This window comes from Sycon ciliatum, chromosome 10, assembly GCF_964019385.1.
Source record: "Sycon ciliatum chromosome 10, ocSycCili1.1, whole genome shotgun sequence".
NCBI lineage: Eukaryota > Metazoa > Porifera > Calcarea > Leucosolenida > Sycettidae > Sycon > Sycon ciliatum.
In genome coordinates this window covers 8,164,644-8,183,846 of record NC_088652.1, presented here as the reverse complement: position 1 = coordinate 8,183,846, position 19,203 = coordinate 8,164,644, and the positions used below count along the sequence as shown (strand labels likewise).

At 45.5% G+C, this 19,203-nt stretch overlaps 1 protein-coding gene across 1 annotated transcript; it reads right to left on the bottom strand.

Annotated features, from left to right (window-relative positions):
* Positions 1–5,139: 5,139 nt before the first annotated feature.
* On the bottom strand, positions 5,140–6,732 carry LOC135826598 (uncharacterized). The gene has a single exon (XM_065339202.1). The coding sequence runs from the start codon at positions 6,730–6,732 to the stop codon at positions 5,140–5,142; it is 1,593 nt and encodes a 530-aa protein (XP_065195274.1).
* Positions 6,733–19,203: the final 12,471 nt, after the last annotated feature.

The window sequence follows — 19,203 nt, the reverse complement described above, 5'->3', positions numbered from 1 at the left end:
ACAATGATGGTTGTGGTTGACAATCACAATTATTAGTCACACCCTGTACCATATCAATTCCATTTGTCTAATGAGTTACTGATCTTGATCTTGATGATGATGATGATGATGATGATGATGATGTTGATGTTATTATTTTTCTACATACTACATAATTTTGTTTTCTCCATAACTTAACTAGACTTTTAATATAGCTAAACATAATTGCGTGAAATGCAATTGCACAGTTGATGATGTTTACGATGATGGCAATGTTTGATGTTGATGTTGATGATGATAATAAGAATAAGATTGCTCTTGTCGGCAGCTAGAGCTTGCTCAATTGTCCGTTGTCAATCCAGGAGTTGAACTTGTCCGGGTAGCCTTTCCACTTGACCAGAGACTGTCCGGGGCGTTTGCGCAGGACTTTCTCCACGCGGAACTTGGTTTTCCTTGGTTTTCTGCAGTTGATGTTCGTAGAAACTGCCCTGAATAGGCTCGTTCATGAGATCTTGAATGTTGTAGGTGGGTGGTTGGGTGGGTAGAACTCTATTCACGACGAACACCTCTTCAGTCCAATTGGGTGTGTAGCCCTTTTTCGAAATGAGCTTTGCTCACAGCAATTCTCACTTCATCGTTCACAGCATAGCGTCGCCGCGCTGTGCGTGCATCTGGACTTTTGCTGGGGTGATCCTGTACAAACGATGCATTACGCTCCTCGGACGCCTCGGCAGGTTTCATACCAATACTGCGGTACGGTGCTTGCTGGTGTTGTAGTCATGTACAAGTTTGGACTTTGGGTAGCACTTTGATGTAGACATTTGTTGATTTTGCTGTAAAGTGTTTGAGCGTTCTGTTGAATCGCTCTGCAACCACCGCCCCTTGCCGTCGTTATGAGTGCTGTACATGCTAATACCGTTGTCAGCAAGCCACTGCTTGACTGTTGCGTTGTAGAACTCTTTACCCTCATCGACCCACAGCTTGCGAGGTGAGCGCTTGCTGCTGGTCACAATGCTGCGAAACGCATCTCTGACAAGTGCGCCCGTCTTGTTCTGGAGCGGTACAACCCACCATGCATAGGGACCGAAAAGGTCGATGACGGTCAGCAAATGTCGAGTGCCATTGTCATTTTTTTTTGCAAACGCCTGCATGTCCACCAGATCTTCACTCCATCATGATAATTATGTCATCCAACTCGTGCACTATCACACGTCTGCGGGGCAGTTGCACCGCTGTCACTCCCAACACCGCCAGTCCCACCACCTGCGGTGCCGTTTGTGATTGAATCACTGTCAACGTCCAGGATCACGGGATCCTTGTGCAACCTATTGTCAGTGAAGTCACAGTTAGTGGCGTGCAAGTACTCACACAGTACCTTCAATTATAGTACCCAGCTCCGAGAACAGTCTCCCTACGAGAACTGCATACCGACCACACACGGCAGTGCATGATAAAATTAAAAATAATAATAATAAAAATATTGACTGGTTATAAAAATGTTATTGAATAAAGTCATGTATTATGATGATGATGATGATGATGATGGCCTGTGTGTGTGTGTGTATGTGTGTGTGTGTGTGTGTGTGTGTTTGTGTGTGTGTGTGTGTGTGTATTTGTGTGTGTGTGTACATCTCCAATAATATACATGTAGCTCAAAGTGAGACAGGCGAGGATAGACATAATAGTTATCAATGAGAGCATTTGTGGAATTCCAAAATTCGTGAATGTCGACTTTTGCTGACAACGCTTGTAGTGCACCACGTCAATAGCATGCAGTTCTTGATCAAAGAACTCAACTAGAGTGCAGTGCAGTTCATGACCGTATCCTCTCAGCGACACTTCTTCGCACAAGAGAATGAGCATTGCAACCAACACGATGATCATACTAATGTTGTTACTGGAAGGGGTGCTCTTCACCTTCTTGAACACGCAGGATAGGTTCTTCATGAGGTAGCTTTGAGCAATGTCAGACTTGTCAGTAGCAGTACTAGGGGCTGTCCCATCAGGGGTTGGATCAATTGGAAACAACAGCTTCACTACATCAAGTAGTTCGTTCCGCCCGCAGGAAGCCATGTCCTTGGCAGCAATCCAGATCAAGTTGGTTATGGGGTGACTTTCAACAACTGCTTGGTCATATCCAGGTCTCCATTGAAAGGTTCCGCCATGTTCGTCAGCGAGGTTGCGATTCCTAACCGCGCAGCACACCGCATCAGCGCACAATCGCTCCCGAGCGGCATATAACTGAAATACCGCCGCTAAAAGGTACTTTCAGCCATATCAGCTCACAGGTCTGGACAATTGGTAAAATGCATTGTTTTTCAGTTGTACCTCCACTACATAGCATTACAATTGAAATTGAAGTTAACGTTCGAGAACCTTCGACGGTACGGGTAATTCATTTCTAAGTCTGCTGCAGTGGTGGCGGGGTTGCTATACCCTAATGGTTTCAAAACATCCCAGACAGTCAATCTTATTAACACCACACCCACCACTTTAAAAGCACTTATGTCGCCAATAGGCACTTCAAAACCACTAAGTCATTAACCCAATTAAATGTGACACCTAGGCCACTTAAAAACCACTTCACGTTTCAAGTGGTCACTTAATTACCACTTATCCAATTATAAGATCAAGGGGGCTAATTAACAACCGACGGAGTCGACTCCTATTGGCGACATAAGTGCTTTTAAAGTGGTGGGTGTGGTGTTAATAAGATTGACTGTCTGGGATGTTTTGAAACCATTAGGGTATAGCAACCCCGCCACCACTGCAGCAGACTTAGAAATGAATTACCCGTACCGTCGAAGGTTCTCGAACGTTAACTTCAATTTCAATTGTAATGCTATGTAGTGGAGGTACAACTGAAAAACAATGCATTTTACCAATTGTCCAGACCTGTGAGCTGATATGGCTGAAAGTACCTTTTAGCGGCGGTATTTCAGTTATATGCCGCTCGGGAGCGATTGTGCGCTGATGCGGTGTGCTGCGCGGTTAGGAATCGCAACCTCGCTGACGAACATGGCGGAACCTTTCAATGGAGACCTGGATATGACCAAGCAGTTGTTGAAAGTCACCCCATAACCAACTTGATCTGGATTGCTGCCAAGGACATGGCTTCCTGCGGGCGGAACGAACTACTTGATGTAGTGAAGCTGTTGTTTCCAATTGATCCAACCCCTGATGGGACAGCCCCTAGTACTGCTACTGACAAGTCTGACATTGCTCAAAGCTACCTCATGAAGAACCTATCCTGCGTGTTCAAGAAGGTGAAGAGCACCCCTTCCAGTAACAACATTAGTATGATCATCGTGTTGGTTGCAATGCTCATTCTCTTGTGCGAAGAAGTGTCGCTGAGAGGATACGGTCATGAACTGCACTGCACTCTAGTTGAGTTCTTTGATCAAGAACTGCATGCTATTGACGTGGTGCACTACAAGCGTTGTCAGCAAAAGTCGACATTCACGAATTTTGGAATTCCACAAATGCTCTCATTGATAACTATTATGTCTATCCTCGCCTGTCTCACTTTGAGCTACATGTATATTATTGGAGATGTACACACACACACAAATACACACACACACACACACACAAACACACACACACACACACACACATACACACACACACACAGGCCATCATCATCATCATCATCATCATAATACATGACTTTATTCAATAACATTTTTATAACCAGTCAATATTTTTATTATTATTATTTTTAATTTTATCATGCACTGCCGTGTGTGGTCGGTATGCAGTTCTCGTAGGGAGACTGTTCTCGGAGCTGGGTACTATAATTGAAGGTACTGTGTGAGTACTTGCACGCCACTAACTGTGACTTCACTGACAATAGGTTGCACAAGGATCCCGTGATCCTGGACGTTGACAGTGATTCAATCACAAACGGCACCGCAGGTGGTGGGACTGGCGGTGTTGGGAGTGACAGCGGTGCAACTGCCCCGCAGACGTGTGATAGTGCACGAGTTGGATGACATAATTATCATGATGGAGTGAAGATCTGGTGGACATGCAGGCGTTTGCAAAAAAAAATGACAATGGCACTCGACATTTGCTGACCGTCATCGACCTTTTCGGTCCCTATGCATGGTGGGTTGTACCGCTCCAGAACAAGACGGGCGCACTTGTCAGAGATGCGTTTCGCAGCATTGTGACCAGCAGCAAGCGCTCACCTCGCAAGCTGTGGGTCGATGAGGGTAAAGAGTTCTACAACGCAACAGTCAAGCAGTGGCTTGCTGACAACGGTATTAGCATGTACAGCACTCATAACGACGGCAAGGGGCGGTGGTTGCAGAGCGATTCAACAGAACGCTCAAACACTTTACAGCAAAATCAACAAATGTCTACATCAAAGTGCTACCCAAAGTCCAAACTTGTACATGACTACAACACCAGCAAGCACCGTACCGCAGTATTGGTATGAAACCTGCCGAGGCGTCCGAGGAGCGTAATGCATCGTTTGTACAGGATCACCCCAGCAAAAGTCCAGATGCACGCACAGCGCGGCGACGCTATGCTGTGAACGATGAAGTGAGAATTGCTGTGAGCAAAGCTCATTTCGAAAAAGGGCTACACACCCAATTGGACTGAAGAGGTGTTCGTCGTGAATAGAGTTCTACCCACCCAACCACCCACCTACAACATTCAAGATCTCATGAACGAGCCTATTCAGGGCAGTTTCTACGAACATCAACTGCAGAAAACCAAGGAAAACCAAGTTCCGCGTGGAGAAAGTCCTGCGCAAACGCCCCGGACAGTCTCTGGTCAAGTGGAAAGGCTACCCGGACAAGTTCAACTCCTGGATTGACAACGGACAATTGAGCAAGCTCTAGCTGCCGACAAGAGCAATCTTATTCTTATTATCATCATCAACATCAACATCAAACATTGCCATCATCGTAAACATCATCAACTGTGCAATTGCATTTCACGCAATTATGTTTAGCTATATTAAAAGTCTAGTTAAGTTATGGAGAAAACAAAATTATGTAGTATGTAGAAAAATAATAACATCAACATCATCATCATCATCATCATCATCATCATCAAGATCAAGATCAGTAACTCATTAGACAAATGGAATTGATATGGTACAGGGTGTGACTAATAATTGTGATTGTCAACCACAACCATCATTGTTCAGTCATCCAGCGGTGCGATGCGGTGGTGCCCATGTGCAAGTGTGCTGACACCGTCCGTTCGGATGTATCGTTTGCTGTCGAACGGCGACAAAGACGACTTGGTCATCGTCTCGGTGAAGATACGATGCGAATGGCTGCGCAGGGTGGTCATTGCGTGTGGCATCCTCGTCCTGTCGACCAGACACTGACGGTAGTCCGCGATCGTGAATCTTCTCGTCACCGCTCTCTTGACGCCCTTTGCACGCTGACCACTCTCCTCGCCATCGTACGCGTACATTTTGGATCTGAGCGCCACGAACTCTGTCATGAGCTTTCCTCCGAGCTCGTCCTTAAATTTACCTACAACCTTCTTATTACTCTCGCTGTACAGAGGACTGTCGGGGCTAAAGTTGCTGGTGTCGTACTGATCGGCCATACTCTTCATGTCCGCATAGAGGTCCTCCGTGCGGAACAGCAGCACCAGCGAGTCCGTGTCTGTGTACAGCAGGCTCATGCGGTCTCCGTAGCGTGGCTGGAGCTCGTCATAGTAAAATTTGTACATGAGCTCCTTGCTCAGCTCCAGGATGCTCATGCCAACGTACACCGGCTTGTTGAGGTGGACCGCAAGCTTCCTGTTCTCGACGCCCACAAGCCCGTTGTCGAAGAGGACATGGCGGACGTAGGTGGACTTAGCCACAGCTGTGAGAATGGTATCTTCCTCGTCTTCCACACGCAGCAGTCTAATGGAGATCCTTCTTCTCACATTCTCCATTGTCTTCCCAAACACAGCGTTATTCATTAATTTGAAGAAGTCCTTCTCGAAATCGTTCTTCGCCTTCTTCCGAAGCTCCGTGTTCAGCTGGATGTAGGGCTTCATCCACGGAGCTTGGCGGAAACTGAGCACGCGGTGTACAGCATCGATCCTCAGACCTAGACGACTGTACAGCCTGAGGTTACGGTAGTGTGCTACGTAGCGCTGCTTCGGCATGAGGTTCGGGACCAGTTTCGGAGCACTCAGTCCGGAGACAGGATCTGCTGCAATCAAGTCGCGCTGGTATGGCGACATCATACTCTCGGTGATGGTTACACGCTCCGGTGCGGGTGGGTAGTCGTTCAGGCGATCGTGGAACTCTGTGGGCACTGACAGATCACACTCCACCATGTACCAAGTGTCTGCGTCATCTGGCTGGGTGAGGATCTTCTGCAGGAGTTCGTCACTGGGGGCACACCACTGGAATTTTGATGTCGGCAAGTGCTGCGACATGGCCCAGCCGTACAGGTTGTTCGCGTCGAGGTATTGAAGATATGTTGACGCCTGCTCAGGGTCGTGTGAGCTCATGTACTTGTTGTTCGCCCTGGCGTGGCGGTGTGACGCCATTGTAACACCGCCACGAAGACCGCGCTCGACGAACAGATGCATGTCCACGTCGTCCAGCAGAGTGAGCGAGATTCCTGTATGTTTCAGAAGGGCGTCCCACGCGAATCCAGGCAGGGTGTAGTAGTGTGTCGGGTCCAAATCGTACGTGGCCATTGCAGTGCATCTAAATTTCTCAAACACATCTGCAAGAAGGTGCACATCGGTCTTCAGGTAGAGATCATGGTAGTCGCCCATGTCGCTGCAGCCGAATGCAGTCCACACACGCTGGGCATGGCACACAGTCAAACACCCAGGAAGAACAAGTGCACGCTGTTATTCACTTCCAACCCACTCCATGCCAATCAAGCCGTACTGAGAATGGACGATACCATCACAGGCGTGTACAGAAACTACAACATTTATGATTCATTCCGTTTTCTTTACCAAGTGTATTGATAAATTATAATAAAATGTTTTTAATGAATAACGTCATGTATTATGATGATGATGATGATTTGAGTGTGTGTGTGTGTGTGTTGTTGTTGTTGTTGTTGTTGTTGTTTATTTATTTTACATCGCATGGCAAACGGGCAGTTCTGCCCAATATTATGAAAGCGATGACAACCAGTAAGAAGAGTGTGTGTGTGTGTGTGTGTGTGTGTGTGTGTGTGTGTGTGTGTGTGTGTGTGTCCACATGTCAAATAATATAGCTCAACGTGAGGGAGGCAAGGATAGACATAATAGTAATCAATGTGAGCATTTGTGGAATTCCACAATTCGTGAATGTTGACTGAGTTTGCTGACAACGCTTGTAGTGCACCACGTCAAGAGCATGCAGTTCTCGATCGAAGAACTCAACTAGAGTGCAGTGCAGCTCATGATCGTATCCTCTCAGCGACACTTCTTCACACAAGAGAATGAGCATTGCAACCAACACGATGATCATACTAATGTTGTTACTGGAAGGGGTGCTCTTCACCTTCTTGAACACGCAGGATAGGTTCTTCATGAGGTGGCGTTGAGCAATGTCCGACTTGCCAGTAGCAGTACTAGGCGTACTTCCATCAGGGCTTGGATCAACTGGAAACAGCAGCTTCACTACATCAAGTAGTTCTTTCCGCCCGCAGCAAGCCATGTCCTTGGCAGCAATCCAGATCAAGTTGGTTATGGGGTGACTTTCAACAACTGCTTGGTCATATCCATGGTCTCCATTGAAAGGTTCCACCAGGTTTGTCAGCGAGGTTGCGATTCCTAACCGCGCAGCACAACGCATCAGCGCACCCATTGGACAATGGCCGTCCTCACCATGATCTTTCAAAATAGACCACATGTTCATGATCTTCTTCTTGTTGTTGTTGTTGTTGTTGTTTTTCTTCTTCTTCTTCTTCTTCTTCTTCTTCTTCTTCTTCTTCTTCTTCTTCTTCTTCTTCTTCTTCTTCTTCTTCTTCTTCTTCTTCTTCTTCTTCTTCTTCTTCTTCTTCTTCTTCTTCTTCTTCTTCTTCTTCACCAAAGTAATAGCAAGGATGAAGACAACAACAACAATTACTTGTGACTTGGCAAGGATGCTTTGCGAAATGATGGAAAATTAAGATGTCAGGGGTTTTATACAGCGGCAACGGTACCCTTCATCATCATCTTGGGGTGGCCAAGTCTATCCTGGCGCAGGAAGATCGCCTGCCTTATGGAATTCTTCCATTTGGTCACCACCCAACCAGAACTTTTTGAAGCAGCGGGATACTGCCCCACGCGTAGTCGCCGCCGCCAACTCGCATTCACTCTGCCACGGGTTGGGAAACACGCCGGGAGGTCATTTCTCTTCCGCACCGCTACTGTCTGGAATGCCTTGCCCGCAGACCTGAGAGCCACAGCCTCGCAGTCCCTGTTTCACAGTCACATTTGCACGCACTTCTCTGACACCAAACACAATGCCACTCCTCACTGACATGCCTCTGTCCTCCTTCTTTGTGCGTTGCGCTTATTCTTATTAATTTTTGTGTTTCTGTTTCGGTACATTTCGTATTTCAAGGCATATCCCGAGGCTATAGGTATCATTGATTAAAGGACCATTCTGGAACATTCAGCATAATTGTATTTCTCTTGCTAGGCTCTTCATTACGAATTATTAGCCCTCCACTGTCTGCTATCTCAACCCTACAGTCTCCCATTATAATGGAACTCCCTTCGATTTAGACTACGTCTTTGGGAAATCCTCAAATATATAATAATAATAATAATAAATCTTCCTCGCCCTACACATGGCACTTGAGAAACGGTACAGCGCACATTTCATCTCCGCAGGAATTAATTCCACACGAGGTTCACAGCACCCGTAAGATTGGATTAGTCTTTGCATCAGTTCCTTCTCCTCAGAATTAAACTCTCGGATATTCTGCTTAAACTTCTTCAGCTGAAAAGGGGTAAGAGGTTTTGTACGGATTAGAAGTTGGCGGAGCCAGGCTTTCGAAAATTGCTGCGGTTTGCAACTCATTAGCTTGCTGGATCGTGTATAGTTGTAATTATTACTATGTTTGTGTGTGTGTGTGTGTGTGTGTGTGTGTGTGTGTGTGTCTCTACCAATCAGAGTAAGGATCATCATCACCATAATTATGATAAGTGTTTTTTTTTGTTTTTTTTTTACTTTTTTTTTACTTTTTTAAATAAGAGTGATCATCACGGCGAATATTTCAATGTGTTTGAAATTATTTTTAAGGCAAAAAAAAAAACAATGTGCTCTGAGAAATACTAGTGTGACAATTATCGAATATTGCTGTGCATGTCACAAATAATGTTTTGCTTTACATTATGATGGGCATGAACATATACACAAAAATAATAAAATATAAATAAAAAAAAAAGAAAACAATTACTAGTACACACTACGTCAGGGTTATGAATAATGAGAGAGAGAGAGAGTTAGGAAAATAGTTCACGGATGGCATCATCATCATCCTCATTCACATCTGCTGCATTAGACAAACTCCACTTCTCGCGGAAGGTTGTTGCCAATCCAGAAGTTACGTCACTGGGAATGTTGAGAACATCACTGTCCTCCTCAGCGATGAAGTCCCGAACAGCCATTTTGGTTTGATGGACGCGTGCCACGGGCAGCACTCCAACGGTGAACTTGTACAGGCCGTCCTCCTTACGCCAAGATGCAGTTGCAGGGTAGACTACGTACTCGGCGTTCTTGTTCAGACGGAATGCCTTGATGGGCACAGCGCTTGTCCCCTTGACATATATCTCAGTAGTGTTGACAGTGTCACTTCCATCACAGCCAGGCTCTGCATTGTCCTCCACGTCGTCGTCGTCGTCACACTCATCATCATCATCAGCATCCTTATCAGATTTGCTGGGGAAGAAGTTTGTAGACACTCGGTGAACCCTAGACGAGGACATTGCTCTTCTAGCTGATGGAGATGTCTTCATAATACCTGTGATGACTTCGGCGATATCTTTCCTGATCTCAACTACAACTTGACTGAACTTAGATTTACGAGCTTAACCATTACCTTGAAGCCAGCTACAGCCCCCTCGGTGTAGTGGTGGGAGGTTCCAGGATTCAACTGCGGGTAGAATTTACCGCGAGTCTTATGCTTCGACTGAAGACCAGCCTCAACGCCATTGGCAATAACGAGGGCTGAGTTGTACATCCTCACAGGAAAGATTTCTCAAATGTTTATTTCTTTAATAGTGATTTAAAAGAGATAAAGGTTGTGTTAACAGCGAGAAGACAGAGAGCAACTCTTACAAAGCTTTCTAGGAAATGAAGAAGGATGTTCACGTACGTGTTTATATATACATGTAGACCACAGTGCTCTACAACACATGCTTACCACACACCCCCTAAAATACCCCCCCTATGACATCCGTAGAGCTAGTTCTAATTAGCCTGGGAATACCTAGAAGGTTCCAGAACACATTCCCAGACAGTGACTCTTGTCAACAACCACACCCACCACTTTAAAAGCAATTATGGCGCCGAGAGGCACTTCAAACACCACTTAGTCATTAATCCAATTAAATATGACACCTGGCCCACTTCAAAACCACTTCAGATCTCAAGTGGCCACTTCATTACCACTTATCCAATTAAAAGGTCAAGTGGCCACTTAATTAACAACCGCAAAGTTCAAGTACCCATTCATAAGGTCAAGTGGGTTCAACCTTGTCCCAGGCCCGGCTCGGTCCCTACTACTCCCCCCATCCATGTTTGTATTGCCATCCCATGGTTTCTTCGCCGTGTCGTTTGCATTCACCCACGATGTAGTCATTCCATTACCTGCAATCCAATCTCGTCTCTGTTTTTGTGACTTGCGTGCTCCCAGTCAGTTTTTGGTGTGCGTGTGATGTAGACAGTGCTCGTCTTTACTCTGCATTAAAACATAATCGGCTTGGGTGAGACTCGGCTAGAGGCTGAATGTCCCGCATCTGTAGGAATGTCACCACCCATCCTTCAAGGATTTAAGTAACCTTATATTAAACTCTCTTATTATTGACCCCCACAGAAACTTGTGATCTCTAACCGGTCAAATATCAGCATAATACTGACCGCTTATATTGACCACTTATTATTGACCACTTTGCCCTTGGCGAGGACTTTAAACTTTTTCCTCAACTTAGAAAAAAATCAGAACTGAAAGAAGAAAAATCTGAAGCCAAATGTTGGGATTTGAACCCAAACTGTCAGATTCTCAGTCAAAGAACTTGGGGAACATACTACAAATGACAACTGAAAAGTTCTGTTTACAGAGAAGTAATGTCCAATGTAAACGGCATATGAACATACTATGTACTATTACAATAGTATTCATTTCTTCCTATAAACAAAGCTAAAAACAGCTTAGGTATGCTATGTCATGATTAATCAATTATTGCCCTCATAATCGGTCAATATATGAAATATATTGACCTCTTCAATCGTGCAATAATAGATACTTAACAGGTAGTTGCCCATCGGATTAGGAGCAGGTACGGATTTCCGTGATCCACATTATTGATGTTTGCTGAGTTTTGATGAAGACGGATTGCCATTTTAAAATTCGTGTCTCCCAGAACGTTCCCGCGTTTAAATTCACCACCATCTTTGCCAACCACATACATGTACATGTACATGTACATTGTTCTTGTACATACACTCATTTACCCAACTTTCAAAGGCTTACCCTCAGGATATGTAACAAAATGTGTTCCAGAACTCTGTTTAATTACATGCACATGTATTTCATTACAATGTAGGTTGACCCAATGCTGTAGACAGCAAGCTGGTTCGGCCTTTTAAAAGCAGGACCTCCGGAAGCAGTTTTCAATTGGTCCGGGCGTACCATTGTCTTTTACACTTTGTGTATACTGTATAATATGGCGGGAGCGTATGCCCTCCTCAGCTGTACACATGCATTGGTTGCCACAAAGTTGGTCCGGTATTAACCTGACCAACCGGAACGGTGCTGGCGGGCCTGAAAAGTACCCAATTATTAGGTTGATAACACACGTGTCCGTCTACACGCGGCGAGCATCACACGATTTATCCAAAATGTACAGGGTAGGGTGTACTGGGTGTTAGCGGCCGTCATGAATTCACTTCGGGAATGGGCACGATATTTATACTTTTAATACTTTTCTTTACTGTGCTGCTCACAATGCGCTCACGTGACTCACCATGACCACTTCACATCCCAATGTTCGCAAGTCTATAGTGCTGCAGAGCACCCAGCGTGGCATTCATTCCACTGACCGGATTTCTGTACATCTAGAATGTAGCTACAAACTGTCCTGTGACGTCTTGAAAATCCATCCTGTCTCACCAACACCTTCAGTTCACGTCTCTTGCCTAGTCGATTCGTGGTGATTATCCTTTTTTGGCAGGCTCGTGTATCATTAATATTACGTTGTACAATGTACATTGTACAAGAATGTCCAATACTGCATCAGGCTCGTACTGTAGCCAACATATGCTATCTACATGTAAATCTATGTCAGCAATTGCGCAAGCACGGAAAGTAGTGGAGTTGAAGTACCTACAAGTAGTACATCTCGAAAACTAGCTGCCAGTGCTTGTAGAACTCAAGTAGATAAACAATATTGTACATGTACATGTACACGCACAGACGTGCATATTAATCTAGTCAAGTGCGCACCAATGTTATCCTCGCAGCGTACTTAGCACTTTCAGAGCGAGATGCGAGTTTAATATGCAACACGAATACCAGCCACCCTCCACTTCCAAGCTGCGTGTACATAATGCTACGTTGTATGGTGGCCAAAGTACTTAGCACTATGAAGGCATAAACATGTACATGTACCATTACTCTGGACACAAACAAAACCAAGAGCAGAGGTGGTTGAAAAGTAAAATGGAACGACCAGGTGAGAAATAACGAAAGGGACAATGTACACCGTACTCGCCCGATTGGAGCTAGTCTCAAAGATCCAGTGAAAAAAATACAGCCCTCCCTAGAATAGTCCCCCCCCCTCCGGTCTTGTAACCACACGCATGTGCAAGTATTTAACACTTTATTGGCCAGCCCATACATTGATCGAACACCGATGTTCGATTGGGTAGGCATTTTGAAATTATCGTAACTTTGGTGTTCTTTTGCTGATGTTCTTGACTTCTCGTTTATCTCATTGCACCAGTGATTTCAGGATCAAATTCTCAATTCTTCTTACCATTTATTTTGAATCGTTATAAAAAAATGTTTTTTTAATGCGACGGGTTCGCGTACCGGGCAGTTCAAGAACAAGGAGTCGTACAACCTCCTGGCCAAGAACCCACCTTTCCGCTTCCGTGGGACGCCACCACCCCATGATCAAGAATCGTTATAGTTTACAGTAAACGTTAGGATCTGTTTTTCTTTGCCTTCTCTGTTTTTTATGCTGCATGACGAAAATTGTTCAACCATTGAAAAACGTACCCTCTCTTGGGCAGTGCCCTCTCTTGAATAGTGCACGGGGGGCACTAAAGGCGCGAGTACGTAACAGGGTTAGACTACATGTACATGAATGAGGGATTTGTTCTCTTCACTCACCTCTCTTATTGGCTTACACTTACTCGTATATCTCGTACTTCACCTTCTTTTCTCTTTTTTTTCTTTTACACTGTATGTTTGTCGCTACGTCTGAGTCTGTATACACCCAGTACAAACGGAACCCTGTGAAAACTTTCGATTGGCTAGAATATATGGTCGGACAGGGTCGATAAACAGGCAGCCCATTCGCACCTACGCAACCATAGTAAAAAGGCGTACATGAACTTGATGCACTCACCATACACTCACACAGCAAACCAGCCAGAACACGTTGGTACTGAACACTACCATCTGCTTGCAAGTACATTGAGATGACCAATGCCTATGAGGGACACGTGACTCGTGAGTATGTAACGGAGAGCGGGTAGGAACATGGAGCAAAAGAGCAAGAAGGCGAACTATAGAGAATTCACTTGCAAGTAGATGGTAGTGTTCAGTATCAACGCATCCTTGCTGGTGTGCTGTGTGAGTGAGTGGAGGAGTGTTTCAAGACGTACAGTGGCAAAGGACTGCCTGAAAAGAGTGCATATAGTCGGTCACACTAGCTTGCTTTGAGTAATGTCAATCTGGTCACTGTCGGCAGTGTTCACAAGTACATTGCACAATGTACCTCTATTATCATGTCCTGACACCGGACAAGTTCGTCTTTGTTCCACAAGGCCCTCATCGGCATGCTGATTTGGGTCAACGTTTCTTTCGGTCCAATAACGTTAAATTTTTGAAAGAGGACAAGAAGAGAGAAACACAAACGACAGCGCAGTGAAATCCGCCCTGAATGACCACAAACTCACATCCTAGTATTCGCAGGTGTGCGCCACAGGTAGAGACCTGCACAGTGATCCATGCGTACTTGACTAACACGATCGGATTTCATTGAGCATCACTGCCGGAAGCCTAAAGATGGATTCAAATACTAAACCTGGTGTAAGGGACCTCTGTGTTTAGTGACCACCTGGTTTTAACGACAGCTTTTGCTTGCACCGTGGGGTGGTCGCTTAACCAGGTTTGCACCGTAGGCGAGGTGATGCTTGATAAATGCGTCGCCTGTCATATGTTCGATTTTGTACGTGTGAGCTTTCGGTGGTTATGTAATAGAGGTGCTCTCATCGACCAGTGTTTACGAGCTTTATCAGTCATCGACAGTAGTGGTGACACTTTTAAACAGTTTTCCTCATACTCAGCACTTAAAATTTAAAAATCAGAAGTAGTTGAATGAGCATTTACCTGAGTTCTGTAGGCATTCCTAGGTTGCGTTGGAGACCAACTACTTCTACGTGCTTGATAACAAGGATGACATCATTCTACCGACGCGTACAAGTACAAGGCGAGCCAACAAAATCATTCTGTGAAGCCAATATAAATTCATGATTATTCAACAATACAATGTAGAGCATTTATTCTTTAAATTATTGTAAGTGGTTGGCTCTGCAATGCATGTATGAACAGAGCATACAATCATGCGTACGAACTATAATTCAACGTACAGAGCGGTGAAGAAGTGGCTACCCATGTGAAATGGGATCAGCAGGTTCCAACGTTCTTCGTTTTACTCTTCCAATATGTGTATTAACATCCAGCCACTTTCAAAAAAGTACAAAATCATGGAAAGAACATTAATATTAAAGGTTTTTAACATGGAAAATTTGGGCACAAGTTATGCGATCGAGTCCACCAACTAAACCAGATTTTGAACAGTAAGACATGTAAAATCTATAACACAGCTGACAATCCTGACATTGCACAGCATGAGTTACCCCATCCCAAATTTTTCAAAGGTACATGTACAATGTACATAACATGGGGTTGGGTACCGATATTACGGACTTCGACTTCGACCCCGGTGACTCCACCCCTTTTCCGGTCGATGAGGAGAATGGTTTGGTTTGGTTTGGCTTTATTATTTCAGTTCGTGGCCTCAACAGTACAAAATACAAATATCAAGAGGGACGAACGAAAAGAGAATGTAAAACAGAGCAGAAAGGAACATGCAACTGAAAGGAAAGAAAAACGGAGAAAGACTGTGGACTGAACGGATTCATGAACCATTACTAAAGCGAGGCAAGACATGAACAGAAGGGGCAAGTCCCTCGATATGGCAATGGCAAGGGAGATTGTACATGACTACTAGAAAGTCAGGTGATTTACATGTACATGTATGTATTGCTACAATTCCTTCAAAGTGCCTCGTATGAACAACAGTGCAGAAACGGTGTACAATTATTATGTACTTCACGCAGGCCTAGGACTATTGAATGGTATTCTATTCGCAAGAATCTTACATGATGCGGAAAGCTGGAATACTATTCTGCGAGAGCAACTGAAAAAGAACCCATAGCTGTCACGGCTCGCTTGAGATTCATTTAGACAGAGGTTTCAACATCCGTAGGAACGCCATCATCCTGCGAAAGCTGTTACTGTATTAGTTAACGTCCTTCCAAAGAACATTCCTGAATGATCCTTTGCAGTGTATTATATATCTCACCCTAAACATTAGAATGCTCGATGAGTCGTGCATGAAACGACCTCTACTTCGGTATCAAAATAGGGAGCTCTATTCGTTGTTTGCTCAAGTGCTTTCAGCACGCCAACTGGACCTGAAACCGTTCGATATCCTTGAAACTCGAAGACCTTGGTATGTTGTGTGATATCATCAATCTGTCACCAAAATGCCTTTGGCAGCCATTATACGCAGCAAACATTCCAACAGCGAATGGTTCACGAGTGCGGATACTGGAGTTCCTCCAAGCAGCTGTTCCGTCTACGAAAATGCTCGTCAGAGAAGGGGATACTGAATAGCGTAATTTAGTCGGCATGGTATTGTAAATCATTAATTTTATTCTGTAGACAATAGGCGCATTATACTGAGCAGGGTGTGAAACTGGTAACGGAAAGAAGCAACAAACAGCACAAGATCTCAGACCAGGCACGGTGCGCAGCATTGGTAGAAAAGAAAGCAGGCGAGAAACATAAGGGGTCCAATCACAAATTGCTAACATTCTCTACGGCTAGATATTGTACAGATGAAGTCTGCAATCATGTGAATACGTACTGATAACGGACAATGATTCTTGCAAGCAGCCAACAAGGAAGAATATGAGAGAATCCTGAAGATATTGAAGAATACGAGTCCTGAAAGCTGCGTGCACCACAACGACTGACTGCCCCTGAAGAGTCCCCTCCTGTGGATACTCAAGCAAAATTCTCCGCTGGCTGCTCCACTGCCAGATCCGGCGACGTTTTCTGGAAGTTAGGTGGCAATTCCGACCTGTATTTCTCGCTAACTCGGCGATAAGCTATTGGTTGCCCATACCGCTTCTCCTCGCCTTCACTTTATGCGTTTTCGGGCCTGGACAGCAGTTGAAAGTGGTGCTATTCAGGCACAATCTTCTTCGGTATATTCAAGCTTACTGGTAACTGACGAGCGACGAATTCTCGGAATCACTGTGTGTTGATCAGGGAGTGGTACTTTATCGCAAGCATTTCGAGCGGAAGGTTGGATGGATTTCCCGCGTGCTACGGATGACAGTTGTGAGATCATCAACTGTGGAGTCGAGTCGGCGGAGAAGGTGCCAGCTCCAACATATCCAAGATGGGCACGTGAGGATTGGCGTGTGTGTGTGTGCTAGCTAGTTCGGTTGGTGGGTACACTTATGCCAGATTGTGTTGGGTCTGTTGCCAACGGGCTCAGCTGCTTGAAGGTGTAATGTTGTACCTACCAACGTTTTTGGTATCAGGGTTCATAATTATACTTTCTATTTGAAGTATACATACCTGTTAACCATGGACTATTTCTGGCTAGATTAACTCTTGTGTAGTCATGGTGCTAGTGAAGCTTTTGTCAGATCCACTCTGATTTAGCCACCCACACTAACAGCAAGTATTACCTTCACTGGGAGCAGGGGTAACTGAAGTTGGATCCCGGAATGGATACCCTGATACCGTCAATTCTTTTTCCTACCGAAAATCCTTTTTCTGCGCCTTGTCCTCACCCACTTACTGAGATGTGATGAGCCCGTAAGTGGGATTATTTCCAAGTTCACCCAGAGTTTTGGGGATTTCAGGGGGTATCGGCCGTTGGGCAGTTCAATAGCCAGTTGAGTCATTTTTCCAAGATTCCTTTTGAGTCTCTCTCCCCTCTACCGGGGAGACCCAATTGACCAGTTTTGGCAGTGAGCAACAAGTACAAGTGTGTGTGTGTGTTTTCTTGGATGACGGTGATGTCTTGTTACGCTCCAACATTCAGTTCGGCTCAAATCGACAAGGACGAGTTCTTTGCCCAGTTTGAAACTGCACTGCACGCTATCAATATTTTGGATGATGTAATTGTCCTGGGTGACTTCAATACACGTGTAGGTGCTGGTCCACAGCAAATGGAGATGTGGCAGGGAGTACATGGATCGTATGGTGTTGGTGAAGTGAATTATGCTGGCCATAGCCTTCTTATCGTTATCGTTATCGTTATATTTCCCTCTAGCCCTCTCGCTTAGGATGAGCTTTCTTTTTTATGGCAGCTTAAGCGAAGGCTATATACCTGCTTTATGCAGGTTGATGCCAACGCGAACAAGCAAAATAATAATAATAATAGCCTTCTTGCTTTCTTGGCCTGTCAACAGCTGACTGTCTGTAACACACTGTTTCCCAAAAGGCGCATTCACATATACACCTGGCAACACCCTGGATCACAGAAATGGCACTGCATAGACTACGTAATTGTTCGGCAGCGATATCGTAAACGTTGCATGGATTGTCAAGTGAAGCGTACGGCAGAGTGTAGCACTGACCACCGCTAGATCCGCATGAAGTATCGATTACCTGATATTGCATAGCAGCGCTATCACCGTGACTCGCATTCCAGGCCTCGGAGATTTGCTGTCCATCGGTTTAACCGGTTGCCATTTATGAGAGGAGGAGGCTGAGAGCGTGTCTGCATTGCGTGCTGGGTACTGTCCCGGCTGGCTGATACATATGAGTGTGCCTCATCCGTGGACTGTAAGTGGAATGCTGTGAAGTCGGCTGTCGTCGATGTGGCTGGGGAGGTGAGACAAGCGGCGTGTACCGGACTGGTTTCGTGATAGTGCCCCGACACTGGAGCCCCTACTAGCATCCCGTAATCGGCTATACGACCTGTGGCTCAGAACTGGCAATCAGAATGACGACAGGGCTTTCAAGGAGGCTCGTGCCCAGGCTCGGGCTGGTATACGGCAGGCAAAGACCGCCTGGTTAATGGAAAAAGCGGCGGTGGTGCAGCGGGGACGTTTCAGCGGCAAATACGTGTGGTCTGCCATCCGAGATATGCAGCGCTGTTTTGGAGGACTAAAGCCAATATCTGAACAGGCTATCCGCAACACTCGGGGAGACGTCTGTGGATCTGTGCAAGAGCAGAGGGGCACATGGCACGGGCATTTCTCGGGTGTTTTGAATGTCTGCAGTACTTACGATGCAGAGGTATTCCAGCAAATTCCCCAGCGGGAGATCATGCACTCGCTAACGCAGCCACCGTCGGGAGAAGAGTTGACCCATGTTCTGAGACATCTGAAGAACGGCAAGGCTGGTGGCATGTCGCAGACCGTGCCCGAACTGTTGAAGGTTGGTGTGCCCGTCCTCCACCCACTCCTTCTGGACCTGCTTCGATCTGTCTGGTCGGAGGGTTACGTACCACAGGACTGGCGTGATGCAGTGCTCATCCCCATACCTAAGAAGG

Excerpts from the sequence above, each read along its gene's own strand:
- LOC135826598 (XM_065339202.1), bottom strand. The coding sequence starts at position 6,732 with ATGGGCGACTACCATGATCTCTACCTGAAGACCGATGTGCACCTTCTT.